This window comes from Heterodontus francisci, chromosome 5 (genome assembly GCF_036365525.1).
Source record: "Heterodontus francisci isolate sHetFra1 chromosome 5, sHetFra1.hap1, whole genome shotgun sequence".
NCBI classification, from domain to species: domain Eukaryota; kingdom Metazoa; phylum Chordata; class Chondrichthyes; order Heterodontiformes; family Heterodontidae; genus Heterodontus; species Heterodontus francisci.
In genome coordinates this window covers 8906720-8933656 of record NC_090375.1, presented here as the reverse complement: position 1 = coordinate 8933656, position 26937 = coordinate 8906720, and the positions used below count along the sequence as shown (strand labels likewise).

The 26937-nt window shown below is 43.7% G+C and overlaps 1 protein-coding gene and 1 long non-coding RNA gene across 5 annotated transcripts in view; one reads left to right on the top strand and one right to left on the bottom strand.

Annotated features, from left to right (window-relative positions):
• Positions 1-13425, top strand: part of ankrd29 (ankyrin repeat domain 29) — a 75834-nt gene extending 62409 nt beyond the window's left edge. For 3 of the 4 annotated variants that reach the window (XM_068031090.1, XM_068031089.1, XM_068031087.1), the window contains 4 exons: positions 1942-2040; positions 8680-8775; positions 9934-10032; positions 13201-13425. In XM_068031090.1, coding sequence (XP_067887191.1) covers positions 1942-2040; positions 8680-8775; positions 9934-10032; positions 13201-13284 — 378 coding nt within the window. In that variant the 3' untranslated portion in view covers positions 13285-13425. The remainder of the gene's footprint in view (positions 1-1941; positions 2041-8679; positions 8776-9933; positions 10033-13200) is intronic. The other variant, XM_068031088.1, reaches the window with a different exon arrangement.
• On the bottom strand, positions 1485-14178 carry LOC137369724 (uncharacterized). The gene is made up of 3 exons (XR_010975000.1): positions 13831-14178; positions 10048-10242; positions 1485-2442 (listed from the first exon to the last, which is right to left on the bottom strand). It is a non-coding gene; the product is annotated as an uncharacterized lncRNA (long non-coding RNA).
• Between the last annotated feature and the right edge of the window lie 12759 nt (positions 14179-26937).

Here is a 26937-nt window from a genome sequence, read left to right as displayed (position 1 = left end):
AAGTGGTGTTCTCCAAGGGTCAATTTTTTTTTATTCATTCTTGGAATGTGAGCATTGCTGGCAAGGCCAGCATTTATTTCCCATTCCTAATTGTCCTGAACTACCTACAACTGAGTGGGTTGCTAGGCCATTTCTAGAGGGCAGTTAAGAGTCAACCACATTGCTGTGGACCTGGATTCACATATAGGCCAAATCAGGTAAGGAGGGCAGATTTCCAGCCCGTAGGTCATTAGTGAAACAGATGGATTTTTTTTAACAATCCAATGGTTTCGTGATCATTATTAGTGAGACTACCATTTTATTTCAGATTTATTAATTAATTGAATTTAAATTTCTGCACCTGCCGTGGTGGGATTTAAACTCATATCTCCGGAGCATTAGCCCGGGCATCTGGATTACTTATCCAGTAACTTTATCACTATGCTACCATACTGCAATCACTGCTTTTTTTTGCGATATATAAATTACTTGGATTTGGAATGCAGAGTAGAATCTCAAAATTTGCCAAAGATACCAAACTTGGAAATATGGCAAACAATGAGGATGATACAAATCGACTGCAACAGGACACAGATAGGCTTGCAGAATGGGCGGACCAGTGGCAGATGGAATTTAATACAGAGAAGTGTGAAATGATGCATTTTGGCAGAAGGGATCGGGAAAGGCAATATAGACTCAATGGCACAGTTCTAAAGAGTGTGGAGGGACAGAGGCAACTGAGCGTTCATGTGATTAGATCTTTGAAGGTGGCAGGACATATTGAGAAAGTAATTAGCAAAGCATATGGGATCTTCAATCTATGGCTACACAAATAGAGGTATTGAGTACAAAAGCAGGGAAGTTATGTTGAACCTTTATAAAGCTTTGGTTAGGCCACAACTAGAGTATTGTGCCCAGTTCTAGTCACCACACTTTAGGAAGGACGTGAGGTCTTTGAGAGGGTGCTGAGGAGATTTACCAGAATGGTTTCAGGGATGAGGGATTTTAGGTTCGGTTGGAGAAGTTGGGGTTGTTCTCCTTGGAGCAAAGGAGATTGAGGGGAGATTTGATGATGGCAGGTTTAGATCAGGTAGACAAAGGAATGGGACAGATTTAAGGTTTTGGGTAAAAGATTTTGGGTGATATGAGGAAGAATTTTTTTACATGGTGAGTGCTAATGATCTGGAATTCACTGCCAACGAAGGTGGTGGAAGCAGAGGTGATCAATGATTTCAAAAAGAAATTGAATGGGCACTTGAGACCATCAAAATTTTAGAGCTATAGGAATAGAACAGGGAAATGGGACTGTCTGGATTGCTCCGCTGAGAGCAGCATGGACTCAATGGGCCAAATGGCCTCCTTCTGTGCCATAATGACGCTGTGACTCAAATCTAAGCCTACCAGTGCATTTTGCAGTTATCACATTATCATCCCAGCCACAACCCACTGGTGTTAAAATCTAGCTCATAATCTCTCCCAATAAAACACTAAACAAATGCCATTGTTACATAAAAATGCCTTTATTACCTCCAGACTCAGCAATTCCACTGCACTCCTGGCTGGTCTCCCATCTTCCATAGTTCATAAACTTGAGATTATCCAATTTCCATTCACTCATTACCCCTATACTCACTGATCTACATTGACACCTGGTCCAGCAATGGCTCAAATTTAAAATCTCATCCTTAAGTTCAAAAACCCTCCATAGCCTCACCCTTCCTATCTGTGTTATCTCCCCCAGCCCTGCAGTCCTCCTAGAACTCTGCATTCCTCCAATTCTGGCCTCTTGTGCATCCTTGATTTCCTTAGCTTCACCATTGGTGGCTTTGCTTTCTGCCATCTTGGCCCTAGGCTCTGCAATTCCATCCCTAAACTTCTCCGCCTCTCCCTGTTCTCTTAATACGCTGCTTAAAAGACACCTTTTTGATGAAGCCTACCCTAAAATCTCTTTATTTTGTTTAGGATCTAACTACTCCATTGTGGATAGCTACACAGATGGGACACAGTGATATTGTTAAGCTACTGCTCCAACGGGGAGCTAATTCAGATACTCCTCGGAAGGTCAGATCTCTCTTTGCGAAAGAAAAGACTGTAGATTTGCACTTTGAATCAATTCAGTGGAAAACATGTTGTTAATTATGCAAAATGGGTCTCCAATGCAGGAGCAGTGAACAATGTTATTTCATTGCAAACTTTACTTTTTTGTAATTTTACATTTCCAATTTCCCCTCCTCAGTTAATTTTCTCACATTTATGTATATCTTGTTGGTTAGCCAGCTCTTGGATTGGATAGAGGCGCCCAAATCTTCTAGGCTTGTCACATACTGCAACTTGTTATCCTTGCAAAGCAAAGTTTAACCTTTTCTTCAAAATCCAAATCAGGTAGAGTTGCCACCATCCAGAATTGCCCTGGAATTTCCAGGAATTATAGATTAATTTCCAGGACATAGCTGTACGCAACACCTGAGAGAGAAATACAGGTGGAAATAAAAAATAATTCATTTTCTTTGAACACTTTTGCATATTAGTTATAACACTTTTCGAGAAGGGAGAAAAAGGCAGTTTGAATGGGTGGGGTGATTGGAAGTAGGAGGTCTTGTGATGCCTTTATCCCATTGATCTGCCATTTCCAAGATGTCCAGAGTCATAGAAGATGGTGAAGTTTCCAACTCGTTCCATGTCTCCAATGCAGTCAAACAGAACTGTGTTCTAAAATAAAAGCAAAATACTGTAGATGCTGGAAATCTGAAATGAAACAAGAAATGCTGGAAATACTCAGCAGCTCTGGCAGCATCCGTGGAGCGAGAAGCAGAGTTAACATTTCAGGTCAGTGAACCTTCATCAGAACTGGGAAATATTAGAAATGTTAAAGGTTTTAAGCAAGTAAAGCGGGATGGGGCAAGAGATAACAAAAGAGGTGTTCATAGGATAAGGTCACAGAATAACTGACCAGAAGATCATGGAGCAAAGGCAAATGGTATGTTAATGGTATGATGAAAGACAAAGCGTTAGTACAGAGAGGGTGTTAATTGACAGAAAAATGAATCGGCCTCAAGCACAAACATGAAAAAACCAGTGGGTAGGCACAGTAGAAACAGACTAAACAAACTAAAATAAAATAAACAAATAAAAAACAGAAAAAATAACTAAAAATAAAAATAAAAAGGGGGGCCCGTCATGCTCTGAAATTATTGAACTCAATGTTCAGTCCGGCAGGCTGTTGTGTGCCTAATTGGTTAATGAGGTGCTGTTGCTCGAGCTTGCGTCGATGTTCCCTGGAATACTGCAGCAATCCCAGGACAGATATGTGGGCATGAGAGCAGGGGTGTGTGTTGAAATGGCTACCAACCGGAAGCTCGGGGTCATGCTTTCGGACTGAGCAGAGGTGTTCTGCAAAGCGGTCACCCAATCTGCGTTTGGTCTCCCCAGTGTAGAGGAGACCACATTGTGAGCAGTGAATACAGTATACTAAATTGAAAGAAGTACAAGTAAATCGCTGCTTCACCTGGAAGGAGTGTTTGGGGCCTTGGATAGTGAGAAGAGAGGAGGTAAATGGGCAGGCATTACACCTCCTGCGATTGCAGGGGAAGGTGCCGTGGAAGGGGACGAGATGATGGGGGCAATGGAGGAGTGGACCAGGGTGTCGCGGAGGGAATGATTCCTTTGGAATGTGACAGAAGAAAGGAGGGGAATATGCTTTTGGTAGTGGCATCACGCTGGACGTGGCGGAAATGGCAGAGGATGATCCTTTGGATGTGGAGGCTGGTGGGGTGGAAAGTGAGGACAAGGGTAACCCTGTCGCGGTTCTGGGAAGGAGGGGAAGGGGTGAGGGTAGAAGTGTGGGAAATGGGCGGACACGGTTAAAGGCCCTGTCAACCACAGTGGGGGCGATCCTCAGTTGAGGAAATAGGAAGACATATCAGAAGCGCTGTCATGGAAGGTTACAATATCAGAGCAGGTGCGTCGGTGATGGAGAAACTGGGAGAATGGAATGAAGACCTTACAGGAAGCAGGATGTGAAGAAATGTAGTTGAGGTAGCTGTGGGAGTCAGTGGGCTTATAATGAATATTAGTAGAAAACCTATCCCCAGAGATAGAGACAGAGAAGTCGATAAAGGGAAGGGAAATGAAGCAAAGTTGATAAAGTTTTCTAGTTCCAGGTGGGGAGTAGGAAACGGCACCGAACTGTGTTCTAGTTCTTGTTGTGAAAGAACCTTTAGGGATGAGTGACCATTATATGATGGAACTTTACATGAAGTTTGAAAGTGAGGTAGTTCAATTTGAAGCCAAGGTGTTAAATTTGAACAAAGGAAATTATGAAGGTATGAGGGGAAAATTGGCTGAGGTGGATTGGAAAAATACATTAAAAGGTATCACAGTGCATAGACAATGGATAGTGTTCAAAGAATTATTAAAGAAGGTCTCTTACCTTCCGGGAGCGGAGCGGAGAGGAGTGGACCTGTGGGGAGAACGCCGAGAGCGGAGCCTATAAATCGAACCTAAGGATTGAGGCCCAGTCTCTTACCTTGCGGGAGCGGAGAGCAGTCGGACCTCTTCCAGTGCGCTGGAGTTTTGAAAAAAAAAAGCGAACAGTGACGTCACAGGAGAGCTGCAAGGTGATTGGTTGGTGTCACTGCTGTTAGGGAATAGCTCGAAATAGCTGGGTCAGTATCTCAGGTAAGAAAAGTTTAAAGTTTCTTTCAAATATAGTAAGTAGCTTTTTTTTTAGGGAGTTCTGTAGTAATGAGGACCAGGAAAGAAGGGCCCTAGAGTAACTGATATTATTGGACATTAAGATCCTCCAGAAGGTTTAATTTAATTTAAAGGATTAAGTCATGGCAGGAGAGCTCAAAGCCGTGGTGTGCTCCTCGTACTCCATGTCGGAAGCCGGGAAAATTTCCAGTGCCCGGGACCAGCATGTGTGCAGGAAGTGTGACCAGCTGCAGCTCCTGGAAGCCCGGGTTTCGGAGCTGGAGCAGCAGCTGGGGAATAAGAAAAGTGATAGGCAGAGAAATCAAGGGCCATAATCAAGGGAAGGGAGAATAGAATGTGAAACTAGAATGACGGAGGTGGAGGGGCGACATGATAGAGGTTTACAAAGTTATGAGCGGCATGGACAGAGTGGATAGTCAGAAGCTTTTTCCCAGGGTGGAGGAGTCAGTTACTAGGGGACATAGGTTTAAGGTGCGAGGGGCAAAGTTTAGAGAGGATGTGCGAGGCAAGTTCTTTACACAGAGGGTGGTGAGTGCCTGGAACTTGCTGCCGAGGGAGGTGGTGGAAGCAGGTACGATAGCGACGTTTAAGAGGCATCTTGACAAATATATGAATAGGATGGGAATAGAGGGATACGGTCCCCGGAAGTGCAGAAGGTTTTAGTTTAGGCAGGCATCAAGATCGTCAGCAGGCTTGGAGGGCCGAATGGCCTGTTCCTGTGCTATACTGTTCTTTGTTCTTTATTAGCAAAAAACATAAAAACAGACCGTAAAAGCATTTGTAGGTATGTAAAAAGGAAATGTTTGGCTAAGACAAATGTGGGTCCATTACAGGCAGAATCAGGAGAATTTATAATGTGGAATAGAGAAATAACAGAGAAGCTAAATGATTGTTTTGTGTCTGTCTTCACTGAGGAAGGTACAAGAAATCTTCCAGAATTAGAGATCCAAGGGACTAGTGAGAATGAGTAATTGAAGGAAATTAGTATCAGTAAGAAGGTTGTATTGGAGAAATTAATGGGGCTGAAGGTTGATAAGTCCCCAGGAAGGATATTGTTGGCATAGAGGGAGTGCATTGAAGGTTCACCAGACTTGTTTCCAGGATGGCGGGACTGTTTTATGAAGAGACATTGGGGAAACTGGGCTTGTATTCTCTAGAGTTTCGAAGAATAAGAGGTGATCTCATTGAAACTTACAAAATACTTAAAGGGATAGATGTTTCCCCTGTTTGGAGAGTCTAGAACTATAGGAGAAAACTTCAAAATAAGGGGGAAGCCACTTAGGACAGAGGTGAGGAGAAATTTCTTTACTCAGAGGGTTGTGAATCTTTGAAATTCTCCTGCTCCTATGTTCTCATCTTGTTTAGTAGCTTGTATGTATCCATGCTTACTTATGCCTGCCGCAACTTGGATAAAGGAGTGTATATTTCCTTCAGGATGGATGCAAAACAGTGCAATCTCTGTCATCTGGAATCCAAAACCAGAACCTTTGAAGACCTTACTCAGGAGTTCTTGAATCCTGATGATCGTGCCCTTGTTGCCAATACATGGCCCACTTCTCAGAGGCTTGTAAGAAATTTGGCCACACTATCAGTCTGAAGAAGATAAAAGTTATATGACTGTCTGCTCTTGGAAAATCTTATTTGCCACCTAATATCATCAAAGGGCACAGACAGTCTGCAATGGATAGGTTCAGTATCTAGGAGTGTAGGAAAGAACGCCAGGAGCAGCACCAGGTATACCTAAAAATGAGGTGCCAACCTGGTGAAGCTAAAACAGAGGAAACAGACAGAGCTAAGCGATCCCACAACCAGATCAAGGCACTGCAGTCCTGCCAAATCCAGTCGAGAATGGTGGGTGACAATTAAAGAACTAACCAAAGGAGAAGGCTCAATAAACATCCCCATCTTCAATGATGGCAGAGCCCAGCACATCAGTGCATAAGAGAAGGCTAAAGCATTTGCAACCAGGTCTGGAATGCACTGCCTGGGCTGGATTTAATGGGCTCCCTGGAGATGGGCTAGGAGGCGGGGTGGAGAGCCCATAGATTTGCGATGGAAGACTGTGGGCAGATGGTCTATCACCTTCCCATCGCACCGCAATTAAGTCAGGGGCGGGATTGCCCAATGACAGTCTTCTTGCCCAGAGGCCAATTGAGCGCCCTTAAGAGGCCTATTATCAGCCACTTAAGGGCCTCTGCCCACCACCACTGAAATAAGTCAGTGCAGAGTGGGGTGGGGGGCGGGGGGAGGGTAGGAGCCTCTGCCATTCAGTGTGGTCGTCCAGTAAAATGAGGCATGCCCTCCTCCGTGGGCAATCTGTGGCCCACAGGGCTCCCAGCAGAAAACAATCCACCTCCCTGAACACCCGCCCCCTGCACTCAACACCCACCTTCCCTCCCTCCCATCGTTGGGGCCTGACAGTCGTGCCCCGGCGATCCTGCCTCACTTATCTTGGTCCGGGTCTCCGGTGCTGGGCCTGGTTCCAAGGCCTCCTGCAATACATCTGATTGGTTGGCAGCTCTTGGAGGCAGGATCCTTGTCTTTAAAGGGACGGGGCTCCTGGCGCTGGGCTGTTAATTGATGAAGGTAGTCTACATGAGCTGAAATTTGGTAAACTTTCAAAGGTATAAGGATTGCCTAATGACCAATCTGAAATAAATGTGCTACTTCAACTGACACATGGGAGCATGATGCTTGTGACAGGAAAAAGCGGCTAAAGATGGCTCAGAATGGAACATTACAGTCTGAAGCAAGTCTTATCCAGCTCGTAGAAGAAAAGAGAGCCCAAAGGAAAGCAAAGAAAGATCTGCCCTAAGGTCAGTTTTTCATGAATATCCTGTGTGTGGGAGAACGAGGACCCACAGTCTGTATTAAGTTGGGAATCATAGACTGTCATCATTGACAACAATGGTGAATCCATTTTCATCATATCATTACAGGATTGCAGCTATGTTGAATATAACTGTTAATTATATTTTTTTACAACCAAGGTAGGAGGAATGCACTGTCTTTTCTAGTTCCACTTCTCCACAGGTCACAACATATATTTAAGTGTTTACCCAGTTACCTTAGCCCCTCACACACACAGACTCACAGGTTAACCGAAAAATAAAGAGATTTTCTCTTTCAAGCATTATTACAAAAAAAAAGACAAAAAAGAATACTTTGGCCAAGTAGTAGCTAATTCTTGAAGAAAAAAAGAGAAGATATGTAAAGATGTCAATTGTCCTTTTTAGGTTTGGCGTCCCAAATACACGTAGACAGCTGTCACTGGGATCTTCCTAGAACAGTTCTTTTCTGGTGGCATTGTGCATCAGTTTGGCAGGCTTTCCAGGAAAAATGGAGCAATAGTTTCAGTCTGTTTCTTACACTTGCTTCTCAGAGCTTCTCAAAGAGATGGAAAAATTGGTAGGCTTTTCAAAGAGCTGGAACAGACTGAGTTGGGGGTTGCTCCCTTGGCAATTTGATTCTTTAACTCCTTTTCAAACCATTGTCTATATCCCAACTGTATGTCCAAAGCAAAGCCAAAAACAACTCAGGAGTCAAGCCTCCTGACCCCTATAAATCTTGACCTGTCACTTCTTTGTGAACATCTTTCCCCAAGTCAAAACAACCCTGCTGGATAATTACCTGAAGACAGGTGACTACCAGTAAGGGCTTGTTTTTACCACTCCTTGATTCTTCCAGTAACTTGTTTACAAACTCAGTCCAAAAGACCTTCTGGTGACCTCTAAAAAAAACAAAGTTCCAGCGTCTATGAAATCTTTTTCCAGTTTTAACACACAAATCCCCATAATTTAACAAAAGAATGGAAGCACTCATAACATTTGTAAGACATAATTTGAAGAATTAAAACATAATTTTGTTATCCTGCATATATAAAAGAATTACAACTACTTCTAAATGAACATTTCTGATTATAAAAAGTTTTCTTGAGTTAACAACTAGACGTCCTATGTTAATTCACAATTATTATTCTTTCCAAAGGATGGCTCAACACCTTTATTCAAAGCTGCATACAAAGGGTTTGCTGAAGTTGTTCGGGAATTACTGACATTTTGTCCTTCACTGGGAATTCTTAAGGTAAAAACTTCATTATTACTATGCCAATTTTCATGTGAGAAACAGTTCCACCTCATAAATAGATAAAAATTTAGGAATTAGAAATTAGGCCATTTAGCCTATTCAGTTTTGCTTTTTTTAAATCCAGGTGCTGTTTCTTCACCCAAACTAGGTATATTGTTTTCCCAAATCCTTTATTTCCCCAATGAATTGTGAAATATTCTGATTCTTTTCGGTGCTCTTTTCCAGAGTACCGGGGGCCCTACTTTATGGCCACTCCATGGCCCACTGAGGGGCCCTCTGGCGGTGATGGCCATCCCCACGCCTACCATGCCGCCGGTGGAAAGTGCCCCCACCCCCTCCCTGGCTCTGAGAGGTAGGCCACAGTCCTCAATTGGATGGCGGTCCTGGTGGCAGCCTCTTAATTGGCCGCTGCCAGTAAATAGTGTCCTGCTGCCCGCGGCGCGCTGGCGTGGGGTCAGGTCCCACTTTCAGTCCCGACAGCTGGACTTCTTACCTGCTGGAAAAATTCAGCCCCTAGTTTCCAAGGAATGTTTTTTGTGCCTATTCCTCTGATGCTTGGTTCTTTAATTCTACAACTAACAACAGCACCAAAAGCAGCCATGCAACAAAAAAGAGGATTAGTGAACTAATCTCAGAACCATCTCTAGCTGCTTTAGGCCCTGAAGGGGCAATTGTAAAACTATTAATGGTTGGAAAATTATGGGCAGAATGTGGCTGACTATTTCATTTGAACTGGCAGTAGTATGAGGTTCCAGGCTGGCAACCTGGGTTTGTGAAAGTACTCCTTATAGATAAGATCAGCATACGAAAACCTCATTCAAAGTGTTTAAAATAAGCAGATCCACTGAATGATTTACTCTATTTTCAATCATTTGTTTTATTTTTATCCCATTTAAAATGTATTTCAAATGAATTTTCCGCTGTCTTTGAATTCCTTCCCATGTGCCATCTCCTATTTCCCCAGTCAAGAAGACAGTCAGTTAACCAGCTGCTGCTTTGTAGCATTGGTGGTGATTTTAAATCTACCTAAAGCAGGTTGGCAGTTAAAATGTACATAGCTACGGTGCATTAGATCATATTATGATTTAATTGGTGCAGCATGAGTTGTCTTGAACACAGGACAGACTATTAACCACTTTTTGTGTGCATGAACAGAATGGAACAACAGCTCTACATGCTGCGGTTTTAGGAGGCAATGTCAGAACAGTGGCCCTTCTCATCGACTCTGGAGCAGATCCAAGTCTAAGGAATATGGTAATAGGCACTTACCTCTTCCTTCTATTTCCTGATGTTTATAAAGCCCAGGGGCTAGAAATTCAACTTCACAGAACTTGTTTTTTCAGGCGCTCACTAGCCTACCAAGGCTCGAGTAGGGTGCACATTTCAGGTTGAAAGTGAGCCAACTGCCATATTGGTGAAATAAAAACAGAAAATGCTGGAAATACTCAGCTGGTCAGGCAGCATCTGTGGAGAGAGAAAAACATTTAATGTTTTAAGTTCTGAGACCTTTCCTCAGAAATGTCATCATTGGTGAAGGTGGTCTCACTGGTGTCAGGAGCGCATGCCAGGAACATTTAAAAGAGGGGATCATTTATTCAAATTAGGGCCTGCGCCTCTTACTACATGCTAACCAGCAGGAGGGCCCTCTTGCCAGGGCTATTTAAAGGGAACATGCAGTTCTTACAGATTAGCTGCTGGTTAACTTCTGGGTGTTTTTTTTTCCATATGTTTTAATCACTCTGGAAAGTTAATTTTGTGTAAACAGAGAAAGATTTTGGTGTTGCACTATTATTGGTTTCCTCAGAAATAGTTTGGTTGCAGTCATAGGTGGTCTCATAGGGCTGCCTTAGGGGCTGGAGGATAAAGGAGGAGCAGCAAGGAGGACACCAGAAAGCAGGAGGAGGAGGACACTGCATAGGAGGCCATACTGACCATACCATCAAGCTGGTATTCAGGGAGCACTTTTACATCAAATTTACTCCGGAGCAATGGCTCAAATGCAGTTGCTCCACCAAGCAGCCTGTTGCCAAGCTATATCACCTGATACAGTCACAACTCCAACCTCAAACCATAGAATGGACAGCACTGCCCGTATCTGTCAAGGTCACTGTGGCTCGCAACTTTTACACTACAGTCTCTTTTCATGCTGTAACAGGTGATATCTCCCAGTTTTCAGTACACTGATATATCAGGGAGACCACAGAGGTTGTCTATGCCAGGAGGAACACTTACATCTCTTCCTTTATGACTAAAGTGAATCAGGATGAAAGAGCACAAGGTTTCACACATGATGGACTTTCCCTGGGAGCAAGGAGCCATGAACTACAGACACATTGCCTTGCATGCTCCCTGTCACCAGCTTGGCAAAAGGAATTCCATTTCCTCAGTGTACAGCTGATTTGCAACCACAGGCAGTGAATCGTGCAACTCTGGACTGGCTATAGAAACACATAAAGATTTACTGCATAAAAGGAGGCCATTCAGCCCATTGTGTTCATGCTGGCTGAGAAAGAGCTATCCAGTCTAATCATCTAGCTCTTGGTCTATATTCCTGTAGGTTATGGCACCTCAAGTGCATATCCAATTGTTTCTTTAAATACGATAAGGGTTTCTGCTTCTATGACTCTTTCATGCAGTGAGTTCCAGACCCCCTGCATCCTCTGGGTGAAGAAATCCTGGCAGCAGTTTAGACTCTTTCATTCTGCACCAGTCCTCTGTGCCACCTTTATTCCAAATAGGTTGCCAGGTTGCAGGCTGGCTATTGGATGACAAGGGCTATCCCTTTCAGACATGGCTCATAACTCCTGTAATGAACCTACACATAGCAGGTGTACATGAGCCATGCTGTCATGAGAAACATCATCAAGCTACCAATTAGCATGCTCAAATCAATCTTCGCTCTCTGGTCCAATCTGGGAAGCTTTGCAGTACACCCTTGAGCATTTACCATCACCTGCAGGGGGAGCAGTTGGAAGAAGAGAAACATCAACCAACAGTGCCATTACCTACCAGAGCTCAGAGACAAGGTCATCCAGAAGATTAATTTAATTCCTTATTAATGCAACAAACTGTCAATATTTTTATATTTGCTGGTTACTTTAATGTAGATAGAGAGAAATAGTTCAGTAGAAATGCTTCACATTGTGAAATAAGCACTTGGTTAATTCTGTTTTCAAAAGGGAATTGGATATATACTTGAAGGGGAAAAATGAGTGGGCAAAAATCTGGCAGATGGAGTATAATGTGGGAAAATTGAAGTTGTTCACTTTGGCAGGAAGATTAAAAAAGCAGAGTATTACTTAATTGGAGAACAACTGCAGAATTCCAAGGTGCAGAGGGATCTAGGTGTTCTAATGCATGAGTCTCAAAAAGTTAGTTTGCAGCTACAGCAAGTAATAAAGAAGGCTTATGGAATGTTATCCTTTATTACGAGAGGGATTGAAAATAAAAGTAAGGATGTTATGCTTCAGTTATACAGGGCATTGGTTAGACCACATCTCGAATACTGTGTGCAGTTTTGGTCTCCTTATTTAAGGAAGGATGTAAGTGCATTGGAGGTGGTTCAGAGGAGGTTTACTAGATTGATACCTGGAATGAGCGGGTTGTCTGATGTGGAAAGGTTGGACAGAGTGGGCTTGTTTCACTGGAGTTTAGAAGAGTGAGGGGAGTCTTGATTGAAGTTTATAAGATCCTGAACAGTCTTGACAAGGTGGATGTGGAGAAGATGTTTCCTCTTGTGGGTGAGTCGAGAACTAGGGGGCACTGTTTTAAAATTAGGGGTTGCCCTTTTAAGACAGAGATGAGGAGACATTACTTTCTCTCAGAGGGTTGTGCGACTTTGGAACTCTCTGTCTCAGAAGCTGGTGGAGGCGGGGTCATTGAATATTTTTAAGGCGGGGGTAGATAGATTCTTGTTAGGCAAGGGAATCAAAGGTTTTTGGGGGTAGATGGGAGTATGGAATTTGAGGCACTTATTGAATGGTGGAGCAGGCTAGAGGGACCGAATGGCCTACTTTGCTCCTAATTCATATTTGCAGGGCCATGGGAAGTGGGAGTAATTGAGTAGGTCTTTCAAAGAGCCAGCACTAGCACAATGGGCCAAATGGCCTCCTTCTATGCTTTATGATTCTACGTACCATGTGGTAGACAACTGCTTGTAGTATTACATGTTCTGAGAACCTGGTTGCCAGGTGGATGAAGGAAATAGTGCTGAAAGGATATGAGGTGGGGTAAATGTGACCGGAACTATTTGGTCATATGGAGAGTAAACACTGACATGAACTGGCCTGTTTCCATGCTATAGCTGCTAAATATTACCAGTGCTGGCTTCTGCATGTAATCTTCCACAATATCTGGCCCTATCCTGGGAAATCAGCTACAGTAAAATCTAATGGAAGACTCAATTTACACTTGATATTTCAGGCAGATGAATTACCAGCAGATCTTACAAGGAACGATCGTCTGATCAAACAGCTTCAATCAAAACAAAGATGTGGAGAAAGCTGAAGATGTGGAACCACACTAGGCACAAGGCCAACTTCTGACAAACACGAAGTACAGTGAGAACTGTAAAGGCACCTGCTTCTGAGTGGGGACATAATTCAGTTGAGTGGTCTTAAGGATGTAACATAAAAATTATTGAGCCATATAAAGGGTTTGTTGTGCATACCTTTTTTTTAAAACTTTATTTTAATTAAAAGATGCAAGTTTGTGTAATTTTAACTTGTTATTAGTTGAAGCTTTTGATTCTTTAAGAGCTGATGCGTACAATTTCCTACTTGCTGTTGGAGGCGAAATTAGAAACATGAAAATAAAGAATGTATTTACACTTTTGCTATAAACAGCAAACAAAGGAAAGATTCCCTCAGTCTCTTGCTAATGGTTAATTTTTCTTCCATAAACCTCATCAATAAGTTAATACTAGAAAACATGCTATGCAACTTTTTAAGCACCGTCACTCATAAATAAATGTGGGAGTTAGGTAAAACATACTAAACCAAATAATAATCCATAAATTATTATTGATTGATTAAAATATAACTGAAATTTTACCTGTATTTATTTGACTCTGTTGGAAAGCCCTCAAGGATTGGGGGAAAATATTTTTTATCATAAAAGAAGGGATAAAGAAATGAACAAAGGCATTATACACGATTCACACAGACACAATCAATGAATCTATAAGGTAGGTTCTGGGATTGAAGATACTCTTTCACAGCAGTAATGGGAAGGTTCTAACTTCATGGTTGCATTGCTGGCTGCTTGCAGTGACTGATTGCAGTGAGTCACACAGGCCTATGCATCATATCCTGTCTGGGTGCTGACAGCTGTTTAGGATATGCCCCTTAAAGCAACAGTGTAGCATTTAAAGCAATTACACAACAAAAGGAAGTACCTTGGCAGTAGTATAGGGTGTTGTTTCAGCTGCACAAATCTCTCCAATGTCAGTATCTTAGGACATTACAGTTTCATAAGAACATAGTAGTAGTCGACGGATGTTTTTGTGAATGGAAAGCTGTTTCCAGTGCCGTTCCACGGGGCTCAGTGTTGGGTCCCTTGCTGTTTGTGGTATATATTAATGATTTGGACTTAAAATGTGGGAGGCATGATTGGGAAGTTTGCTGATGACACAGAAATTGGCCGTACAGTTGATAGTGAAGAGGATAGCCGTAGACTCCAGAAAGATATCAATGGTTTGGTTGAGTGGGCGGAAAAGTGACAAATGGAATTCAATCCAGATAAGTGTAAAGTAATGCATTTGGGAAGGGCAAATAAAGCGAGGGACTACACAATAAACGGGAGGATATTGAGAGGGGTAGAAGAAGTACAAAACCTTGGAGTACATGTCCACAGGTCCCTGAAGGTGGCAGGACAGGTAGACAGAATGGTGAAGAAGGCATATGGAATGCTTTCCTTTATTGGCCGAGGTATAGAATTCAAAAGCAGAGATGTAATGTTGGAACTGTATAAAACTCTGGTTAGGCCACAGCTGGATTATTGCGTACAGTTCTGGTCACCACATTACAGAAAGGACATAATTGCTCTGGAGAGAGTACAGAAGAGATTTACAAGAATGTTGCCAGGGCTCGAAAGTTGCAGCTATGAGGAAAGATTGGATATGCTAGGGTTGTTTTCCTTAGAACAGAGCAGGCTGAGGGGTGAATCAATAGAGGTGTACAAAATTATGAGGGGCCTGAATAGAGTGGACAGGAAGGACCCGGTTTCCCCTAGCGGAGAGGTCAGTTACCAGGGGCCACAGATTTAAGCTGATTGGTAGAAGGATTAGAAGGGACATGACGAAAAACTTTTTCACCCACAGGGTGGTGGGCGCTGGAATTCACTGCCAGAATCGGTGGTAAAAGGTACCTGGACATGCACCTGAAGTGCTGTAGCTGGCAAGGCTAAGGACCAGGTTCTGGAAAGTGGAATTAGATTGGGTGGCTAGTTTTTTTGGCCAACGCGGACACGACGGGCTGAATGGCCTCCTTCTGTGCTGTAAGTTTTCTATGGTTCTAAAAAATAGGAGCAGGATGTTATAACCCAGGAAGTCCACTGGTGAAGGATGATACTGGAGCCAATCTTTGCTTAGTCTTATATTTATTTACAGAGTGAAACATTAGAAGCAGTATATCTCCTAACTCAACTGCCACACAGTTTCAGTAAGTGTCTCCTTATATGTGCTCAAGACTCCGCTTAATGCCCTCCACCTGCATATAATTAAACACAATTGATATACAATCAACACAGGAACTAAGTAGGCCATTCGGCCCCTTGAGCCTGCTCAGCCATTTAATAAGATCATGGCTGATCTTCGACATCAACTTCACTTTCGTGCACTATCCCCATATCCCTTAGGGTTCAAAAATTTAGCAATCTCAGCCTTGAATATATGCAACGACTGAGCATCCACAGCCCTCTGGGTTAGAGAATTCCAAAGATTCACAACCTTCTGAATGAAGAAATCTTTTCTCATCTCAGTCCTCTCAAAGTCTTTCTCTCAAAGCTGCGGTAGAAATTTGTTTGTGCTGCTAAGCCAGCACAAAATGGGCTTGGGTAACAGTGTCTGTACCAAAACAACCAGAACCCAAGGCTCAATTGATATTGAATCTCAAGCCTCATTTTGATAAAACTGGCATGCTGTGGATGACTACCATGCATCCCTAGATAGCTCGCCAGGGATCCTCAGGTAGATCCTGGTAGGAGGGGGAGGGTTATGGGGAGGGGGCTGAATACGAACCGGCAAGCATTCTTGCTGATTAGCTTCAGCTATCTTTAAACACTTCTTGAAACAAAAACTTACCTGCTCTTTAGCAGCCTCCGTGTGGTTCTACAGTGGAGTTTGGGGTCATTCTTGCTTTCCTGGGTGACTACAAATAGGAGCATTTGACTCAGGCAATATTACCCAATGCAGTTGAGCCAGTTGATTGGTACATGGACTCTAGTTGTCAAAACTTGACGGGGCTGGATTTTAAGAGCCCCGCCGCTGACCTTGCCGGCAAGCTCAAAAAGTGGGCCGCACACCAAAGAGCCACCACAATCTCCCACACAGTGGCTCATTTAAATAGCCGGGGCGGCCTGCCCTCCACCCCACCCCCCCCCACCCCATCACGTGGTGGTGGGGGGGGGGGGGTGGCGGGCTGTCTGGCCCCAGCAATGGCTTCAGCTGCCTGTGTGCAGGTGCTGGCGCCATTTTTAAAGTGTAGCCATGCCCTGCTGGCACATTTAAATTTTTAAAGAGGAACCCCCCCACCCCCAAAGTGAAATAAATAAATTCACAACACCCCTTTCCCACCCCACCAATAACAATTACATTATCTATTTGCCTTCCCCACCCCACAAAACACTTAACTTTTACATCTGGGCTGAACACTACTGTGAGCTATACTCATGTGAGTCGGATATCTCCCAGTCTGCGCTCGATGCTCTCCCACAACTTCCTGTCATGGATGAGTTAGATGAAGAACCCTCACCACTGGAGCCCGAGAAGGCCTAGTGAACAGAAGGGCACTGGGCAAGGACAAAATCCCAGGCAAACTACTCAAGCACGGAAAGTCCCATCTATTACCACAACTTTCTGACCTCCTTCTCTGCTGGAAAGTAGGCTCTGTTCCACAGGAGATGTGTAATGCCAAAATCATCACACTATACAGAACAAAGGTAACAGAGGAAACTGCAATAACTTCAGGGGCATCTCACTTTTTAGCGTCACAGGGAAGGCCAGTGCTAGGGTCATACTTAGAAGACTCCATTTTCTTGCAGACCAAGTGCACCTGGAGGCGCAGTGCAGTTTCCTTGCCGGCAGATCTACTGTGGATATGATCTTCCTCATATGCCATGTAGGGAACAGAGAATACCCCTTTACCTTACTTTTGTAGCTCTTACTATTATCATCAGCAAAGCAACAAGATTTGGAAAAGATTGGCTGTCCACTGCAGCTCCTCAGTCTCATCCGCTCCTTCCATGACAACATGCACTGCACTGTACAGTTTGATGTCTCCACTTCAACAGTTTCAGAATGAAGAATAGAGTGAAACAGGGTTGTGTCCCAGCCGCCACTTGTTTGGCATCTTCTTCTCCATGCTCCTGACTTTCACCTTCCCTGCAGGTATGAAAGAAGTCTACTTGCACACTAGGTCAGACGGCAAGGTGTACAATCTATCAAGGCTGAAAGCAAAGCCAAAAACACATCACGTCCTGAGCAGAGAACTCCTCTACGCTGATGATGCTGCGCTAGTCGCCCACATGGAAACTCAGCTAGAATCATAGACTGTCTCTCCTGTGCCTGTAACTTGTTCTCCTTGACTGTAAGTGCAAAGAAAACTGTGGTCATGAGACAAGATGTTGAATTACTGCCCCTGATGACATTAAATAACACCCCACTGGAAGTGGTTAGTAAATTCTGCCACCTTGTGTCCATGGTGACAGACAATCTGTCCCTTGATGCAGAGCTCAATACACATATAGGGAAAGCAGCTAACACCTTTGCCCCCTTGGCAAAATGCGTATGGAATAACACCAAGCTGACCCTTAGGACCAATCTCATGGTTTATAAGGTGTTCTCAGCAACTTGCTTTATGGCTGTGAAACATGGGCAACTTACAGCTACCAGGAAAAGAAGCTCAATAATTTCCATCTTCACTGTCTGCTGCACATTATGGGTATATTCTGGCAGGACAAAATCACAAATGCAGCAGTCCTCTCAAAGGCAGAGTTCCCAATAATGTTGGCACTAATCAAACAGAGACGGCTTCGGTGGATTGGACATGTCCGCAGGATGGAAGACGGTCGCATACCCAAGGAACTTCTGTATGGTGAGGTACCCAAAGGTCCGCTTCAAGGATGCTTGGAAGCGTGACATGAAGGTCTTAAAGTCAACTATCGCACTTGGGAGTTACTAGCTGGCAAAAGAGGGAAATGGCGACATATCCTGTGGACTGGTGTGCACTACCACGATAACAAGTTGCTACAGCAACTTGGCAACAGGCACCAACTCACAGCGTCACTTGGCAGCTTCAAGTGCAGTACTTGCGTCAAAACCTGCCTCTCAAGGGTTGGCCTTCACAGCCATCAACAAAGGTGCACCAAGAGAAGACACCCCACTTAAAGGGATTGCTTGCTGCGTGATGTCATGGTCCTGTAGTCTTTTTTCAGAATACACGGTTTGCCTTTAAGGCTTGCAAGGGATCAGTATTGCTTTAAGAACCAGCAAGCCTCAGGAGTTATAGAAAGGTGCATTTTTGTTGCCTTAGAAACAGCCATTTAGAGACTACAATTTAAAGGGTGCATTCTCGTTACCATAGATATAGCCACTGGGAGTGAGTCTCATGCAATACATTTATTACAATTCAGTTTTGAACTAGCTTTTAGTTGAAGACAGTTTGTTCTAACAGAACACAGACACAGAGACATACAGTCACAGCTGGTGTTGGCACCTGAAGAAAGAGCTCTCAATTATTTAAACTGAAGGAATAGGATTTTAGTCTGTTTAATTATCTCTCAAAATTCTAAAAAAAAAAGTCTAGCCAAAACAGAGATCTCTGGTAATTTAAATTGAAGAAAGGGAAGTTAGACTGTGACAATCTTTTATCCCTCAAAAACTCTAAAGTCAGCTTGATTCCATTGAAAGTGTTTGCAAGTCGTTAATTGTTGAAATTCGCTGGAGAAGGAAAGCAACATTCTGTGAGGACTTCAACCAACATTGGACTGTAAATTTGCAAGGACTCTAATTTTTTCTATTTTAAATGTTGTTTATATCTCCATAGTGTTTAAGAATTTAGTTCTTCTAATTAAAGAGTTAATTTGTTGATTTAAAGATACCTGGTTTGGTTAGCCTCATTCGGGGGGTTAATAGACAGTACAATTTGGCTGGGTCTTTTTTTAATTTGGAAAGTTTTAAATGATATGTTAGGCGATCTGTGGAGTGACGGGATTGAATTGTCAGTGCGTCTCTCCCACCGCAAACAGAATCGTATATTTTGATTGGGGGCTTTGACAGGAGCAAATGGTCGTAACATTATTATCTTTTGTAGATGGAAGCATGCCAACCATATAGGTTGAGTCTGTGTTTTTGCCCAGCAGATGATGCTGCTGCTTCAAATATTCTGAATGATACATTCAGTGTAGTGAATAGTTTGAAATGCAGCAAGTACAGTATATGATTATGAATATAATTATCTAGATCAGGAGAACCCTAATAATTTCTCCCTTGGAGCTTTCTAATGTAAATCCATGTACCAAAAAAGATAAATAGCAAACCTTTGGTCCAGCTTAATAATTTCTGGTGGTATTAATGTTTGCTTACAGCACTTTCTGAAAGCTATGTTTTCTTTGTATATAGACAAAGCTTTATATAAGGACAGGTGGATCAACTACTTACAGGCCTCTCAAAGCTACTTTTAACCAGCTATGAGCTCAATAGTCCTGTTTTAAGCCACAGCAAGGATTGGGCAGGTGAGGTTGAGGCATGTCACAAACTGTCCATCCACTTAATGTCACCAGTATGACTACCTGGCCTTATTCATAGAGTTACATGCAAGAAACAGGCCATTCGGCCCAAATGGTCTATGCCGGTGTTTATGCTCCACACAAGCCTCCTTCCATCTACTTCATCTAACCCTATCACCATATCCTTTATGAGGATTTACAATTTATGAGGATGTTGCCAGGAATGGAGAATTTTAGCTATGAGAAACGATTGGTTAGGCTGAGGTTTTTTTATTTGGAATAAAGGAGGCTGCGGAGAGATCTAATTGAGGTGTATAAAATTATGAGGAGCCGAGATAGAATGGCTACAAAGGATCTATTTCCCTTAGCAGAGAGATCAATAACCAGGGGGTATAGATTTAAAGTAAGGGCTACGGACCAAGAGCTGGAAAGTAGGATTGGCCTGATTGCTCTTTTTTGGCTGGCACACACACAATTGGATAGACTAATTGTACTTACAGTTGACAAGGCACCAGGACTGGATGAGATGCATCCAAGGTTACTGAGGAAAGTGAGAGTGAAAATTGCGAAGGCACTGGCCATAATTTTCCAGTCTTCCATAGATTCAGGGGTTGTGCCAGAGGACTGGAGAATTGCAAATGTTACACCCTTGGTCAAAGGGTGTAAACATAAGCCCAGCAACTACAAGCCAGTCAGTTTAACCACAGTGGTGGGGAAGCTTCTAGAAATGATAATTCAGGACAAAATTAACAGTTATTTGGGAAAATGCAGGTTAATTAGGGAAAGCCAGCATGGATTTGTGAAGGGCAAATCATGTTAAACAACTTTTTTGATGAGGTAACAGAGAAGGTTGATCAGGGCAATGCTGTTGATGTGGTGTACATAGACTTCCAAAAAGCATTTGATAAAGTGCCGCACAACAGACTTATGAGCAAAGTTCTAGCTCATGGAATAAAAGGGACAACAGCAACGTGGATATGAAATTGGCTGAGTGACAGGAAACAAAGAGTAGTTAATGGATGTTTTTCAGACTGGGAGGAAGGTTTGTAGTGGAGTTCCCAAAGGGTCGCTGTTAGGACCCTTGCTGTTCCTGATATATATTAATGACTTGTACCTTGGTGTACAGGGCACAATTTCAAATGATCATACAAAACTTGAAAACATTGTAAACTGTGAGGAGGATAGTCTTCTTCTTCTTTGGCCTCCTTGTCTCGAGAGACAATGGTTAAGCGCCTGGAGGTGGTCAGTGGTTTGTGAAGCAGCGCCTGGAGTGGCTATAAAGGCCAATTCTAGAGTGACAGACTCTTCCACAGGTGCTGCAGATAAAATTGGTTGTCGGGACTGTTACACAGTTGGCTCTCCCCTTGCGCTTCTGTCTTTTTTCCTGCCAACAGCTAAGTCTCTTCGACTCACCACTCTTTAGCCTCGCCTTTATGGCTGTCCGCCAGCTCTGGCAATCACTGGCAACTGACTCCCACAACTTGTGATCAATGTCACAGGACTTCATGTCGCGTTTGCAGACGTCTTTAAAGTGGAGACATGGACGCTCGGTGGGTCTGATACCAGTGGCGAGCTTGCTGTACAATGTGTCCTTGGGGATCCTGCCATCTTCCATGCGGCTCACATGGCCAAGCCATCTCAAGCGCTGCTGGCTCAGTAGGGTGTATATGCTGGGGATGTTGACCACCTCGAGGACTTCTGCGTTGGAGATACGGTCCTGCCACCTGATGCCAAGGATTCTCTGGAGGCAACGAAGATGGAATGAATTCAGACATCGCTCTTGGCTGACATACGTTGTCCAGGCCTCGCTGCCGTAGAGCAAGGTACTGAGGATACAGGCTTGATACACTCGGACTTTTGTGTTCCGTATCAGTGTGCCATTTTCTCACATTCTCTTAGCCAGTCTGAACATAGCAGCAGACGCCTTTCCCATGCGCTTTGAGAGACAGGTTACTGGTGATAGTTGAGCCTAGGTAGGTGAACTCTTGAACCACTTCCAGAGCGTGGTTGCCGATACTGATGGATGGAGCATTTCTGACGTCCTGTCCCATGATGTTCGTTTTCTTGAGGCTGATGGTTAGGCCAAATTCGGTGCATGCAACCGCAATCCTGTTGATGAGTCTCTGCAGACACTCTTTTGTGTGGGATGTTTCTGTAACATTGTCAGCAAAGAGGAGTTCCCTGATGAGGACCTTCCGTACTTTGGTCTTCGCTCTCAGATGGGCAAGGTTGAACAACTTGCCATCTGATCTTGTGTGGAGGAAAATTCCTTCTTCTGAAGACTTGAACGCATGTGACAGCAGCAGGGAGAAGAAGATCCCAAACAGTGTAGGTGCGAGAACACAGCCCTGTTTCACGCCACTCAGGATAGGAAAGGGGTCTGATGAGGCGCCTCTATGCTGAATCGTGCCTTTCATACTGTCATGGAACGAGGTGATGATACTTAGTAGCTTTGGTGGACATCCGATCTTTGCTAGTAGTTTGAAGAGACCACGTCTGCTGACGAGGTCAAAGGCTTTGGTGAGATCAATGAAAGCAATGTAGAGGGGCATCTGTTGTTCGCGGCATTTCTCCTGTATCTGACGAAGGGAGAACAGCATGTCAATGGTCGATCTCTCTGCTCGAAAGCCACACTGTGCCTCAGGGGAGACACGCTCAGCCAGCTTCTGGAGCCTGTTTAAAATGGTATAGAACTTCAAAATGACTTGGACAAGTGGCAGATGAAATTTAATGCAGAGAAGCGTGAAGTGACTCATTTTGGTAGTAAGAATGTAGGGAGACAATATAAAATAAAGGGTACAATTCTAAAGGGGGTGCAGGAACAGAAGGATCCGGGTGTATATGTGCATAAATCATTGAAGGTGGCAGGACAGTGCAGTTAAGAGAGCATACAGCATCCTAGACTTCATTAACAGGGGCATAGAGTACAAATGCAAAGAAGTTATACTAACCTGTACAGAATACTGCTTCAGCCTCAACTGGAGTATAGTGTCCAGTTCTGGGCACCACACTTTTGGAAAGATGTGATGGCATTAGAGACAGAGTGCAGTAAAGATTCATGAGAATGGTTCTAGGGATGAGGAACTTCAGTTACGTGGATGGATTAGAGAGGTTGGGGCTGTTTTCCTTGGAGAAGTTTGAGAGGAAATTTGTTAGAGGTGTTGAAAATCATGAGGGGTCTGGACAGAGTAGATCGGGAGAAACTGTTCGCATTGGTGGAAGAATCGAGAACAAGAGGGCACAAATTTAAGGTAATTGGCAAAAGAAACAATGGTGACAAGGAAAAACTTTTTCATGCCACAAGCGGTTAGGATCAGGAATGCACTACCTGAGAGTGTGGTGGAGGCAGGTTCAATCAAGGCATTCAAGAGGGAATTGAATTGTTATCTGAAAAGGAAGAATGTGCAGGGCTACCGGGAGAAGGCAGGGGAATGGCACTAGGTAAATTGCTCTTTCATAGAGGCAGCGCAGACACGACAGATTGAGTGACCTCCTTCTGTGCTGTAATAATTCTGAGATTCTGTGACAATGGGCTGAATGACCCTCTTCTGTACTGCAATTGGCAGAAGGATTAAAGAGGAGTTGAGGAGAAACTTTTTCACCCAGAGGGTGGTGAGGGTCTGGAACTCACTGCCTGAAAAGTGGTAGAAGCGGAAACCCTCATTGCATTTAAAAAATACTTGGATTTGCACTTGGAAACCTACAGGGTATGGATCAAGGATTGGAAAGTGGAATTAGGTTGGATTGCTCTTTTTCGACTGATACAAACACGATGGGATGAATGGTCTCTTTCTGTACTGTAAATTTTCTATGTTTCTGTGGCTGAAGGATTACAGTTATGTGGAGAAACTGAAGAAGGTGGGATTGTTCTTCTTCTGGCAGAGAAGGCTAGGATCTAATTTGGTAGAGGTGTTTCTTTAGAGCTGGGGAAATGGTGGTGTAGTGATAATGTCACTGGACTAGAAATACAGAGGCCCAGGCTAACGCCCTGGGGACATGGGTTCAAATCCCACCACGGCAGCTGGTCTGGTGGAATTTAAATCCAATTAATTAATAAAAAATTTGGAATTGAAAGCCAGTCTCAGTAATGGCGCTATGAAACTATCATCGATTGTTGTAAAAACCCATCTGGTTCACTAATGCTCTTTAGGGAAGGAAATCTGCTGTCCTTACCTGGTCTGGCCTACATGTGACTCCAGACCCACAGCAATGTGGTTGACTCTTAACTGCCCTCTGAAATGGCCTAACAAGCCACTCAGTTGTCAAGGGCAATTAAGGATGGGCAATAAATGCTGGCCTTGCCGGTGACGCCCACATCCCATGATAGAATAAATTTTAAAAATCATGAGGGTTCAGATAGAATAAATAAAGAAAAACTGTTTCCTATGGCTGAGGGGTTGATAATTAGAGAGCACAGATTAAGATGACTGACAAAAGAACCAGAGGCGAGATGAAAAAAAAACATTTTTATGCAATGACTGGTTAGGATTTGAATCCACTGAGAGAATGGTGATTCAATAGTAGCTTTCAAAAGGGAATTGGATAAATACTTGGAGAAATAATTGTAGGGACATGGGGAAAGAGGAGAGGAGTGGGACTAACTGGACTGCTCTTCGAAAGAGCTGATGTAGCCTCGGAGTGCCAAGTAGCCTCCTTCTGTGCTGTGCTGTTCTCTGATTCTAGCCAGCTTCCCTTTAAATGCATCTATGCTATTTGCCTCAACTACTTGTGATAACAAGCTTCATATTCTCACCACTCTCTGGTTAGGCAAGTTCTTCCTGAATTCCCTATTAGTGACTATTTTACACTTATGAACTCATGTTGGTTTCTCCCAAAAGAGTCTGGTCAATCAAACCCCTGCATAATTTTAAAGTCCTCTATCTGTCTTAGAATCACAGTCACACACCATTCAGTGGGTTTGGAGGGAATCATAAAAAGGTTGTTCAGTTTTTCACAATAGTAATAACCTCTCAGTATTGGAATTATTCTTGTGAATCTTGTTGGAGGTGCCCTCTTTCGAATGAAACTGAGGCCCCATCTGTCCACTCAGGTAGACATAAAAGATCTCATAGCACTATTTCGGAGACAAAGAACAGTACAGCACAGGAACAGGCCATTCGGCCCTCCAAGCCTGCACCGAGCTTGATGCCTATCTATACTAAAACCTTCTGCACTTCCGGGGACCGTATCCCTCTATTTCCATCCTATTCATGTATTTGCCAAGATGTCTCTTAAACGTCGCTATCGTACCTGCTTCCACCACACCCCCCGACAGCAAGTTCCAGGCACTCACCACCCTGTGTAAAGACATTGCCTCACACATCCCCTCTAAACTTTGCCCCTCACACCTTAAACCTATGTCCCTTAGTAACTGACTCTTCCACCCTGGGAAAAAGCTTCTGACTATCCACTCTGTCCATGCCACTCATAACTTTGTAAACCTCTATCATGTCGTCCCTCCACCTCCGTCGTTCCAGTGAAAACAATCTGAGTTTATCCAACCTCTCCTCATAGCTAATGCCCTCCAGACCAGGCAACATCCTGGTAAACCTCTTCTGTACCCTCTCCAAAGCCTCCACGTCCTTCTGGTAGTGTGGCGACCAGAATTGCACGCAATATTCTAAGTGTGGCCTAACTAAAGTTCTGTATAGCTGCAGCATGACTTGCCAATTTTTATACTCTATGCCCCGACCGATGAAGGCAAGCATGCTGTATGCCTTCTTGACTACCTTATCCACCTGCGTTGCCACTTTCAGTGACCTGTGGACCTGTACGCCCAGATCTCTCTGCCTGTCAATACTCCTAAGGGTTCTGCCATTTACTGTATACTTCCCACCTGCATTAGACCTTCCAAAATGCATGACCTCACATTTGTCCGGATTAAACTCCATCTGCCATTTCTCTGCCCAAGTCTCCAACCGATCTATATCCTGCTGTATCCTCTGACAATCCTCATCACTATCCGCAACTCCACCAACCTTTGTGTCGTCCGCAAATGGAATACTTTCCTTTATTAGCCGAGGCATAGAATATAAGAGCAGGGAGGTTATATGGGAGCTATATAAAACACTAGTTAGGTCACAACTTGAGTACTGTGTGCAGTTCTGGTCACCTCATTACAGAAAGGATGCAATTGCACTAGAAAGGATGCAGAGGAAATTTACGAGGATGTTTCCAGGACTGGAAAATTGTGGCTATGAGGAAAGATTGGATAGGCTAGGGTTATTTTCCTTGGAACAGAGGAGGCTGAGGGGAGATCTGATTGAGGTGTAGAAGGTTGTGAGGAACCTGGATAGAGTGGATGTGAAGAACCTATTTCCCTTAGCAGAGAGGTCAGTGACTAGGGGTCGTAGATTTAAAGTGGTTGGTAGAAGGATTAGAGGTGAGGAAAATAAAATTTCGCCAAAGGGTGGTAGTGGTCTGGAACTCACTCACTGAAAGGGTAGTAGTGGCAGAAACTCTCAATTCATTTAAAAGGTGTCTGGATATGCAGCTGAAGTCCCATAACCTCCAGGGATACAGATCAAGTGCTGGAAAGTGGAATTAGGCTGGGTGGTTCATTTTTCAGTAGATGCAGACATGATGGGCAGAGTGGCTCCTTCTGTACCATAAGTTTTTCTACATTTTCTAAATATTCTCAACTTCTGAAGAGCAGGGATGTGGGGAGAAGGCGGGGGAATTGGCAATACGTGAATTGCTCCTTGGGAGGGCCAGCACAGACACGATGGGTCAAATGGCCTTCTTCTGTGCTGTAATGATTCCATGATTCTAATTATCCCATTGACAACCCAATGTCCACATTACACTACAGTATAGTCACAAGGTAAATGCCAGAAGTTTAGCCCTGAGGACCTGGAAGTCTGATGATCTCACAAGGTCAGTGAATGCATCTTCAAATAGTATCTCTCATTAATTGCATCACTAGCCTCAGCCACTGCTTAATTCACCATACCCCCATCACTTACTTACGAACAATCTCTATCAATCAAGCCTCATACCTGACAGCTTCATGTGCTTCACCTTACCCTCACATACTTAGCACTGCTGTAAGCCTCACACCCACATCTCAAATCTGGCACACATTGCCAGCTATTAAGTTATGACAGCCACATCACCCAAACATATTGCATGATGCTCACTGACACACGTTCCACTCTGTTGCAGGAGAATCTGCCATACAACTGGAGGCAGCAGGAACTAACTGGAGGGGGAGAG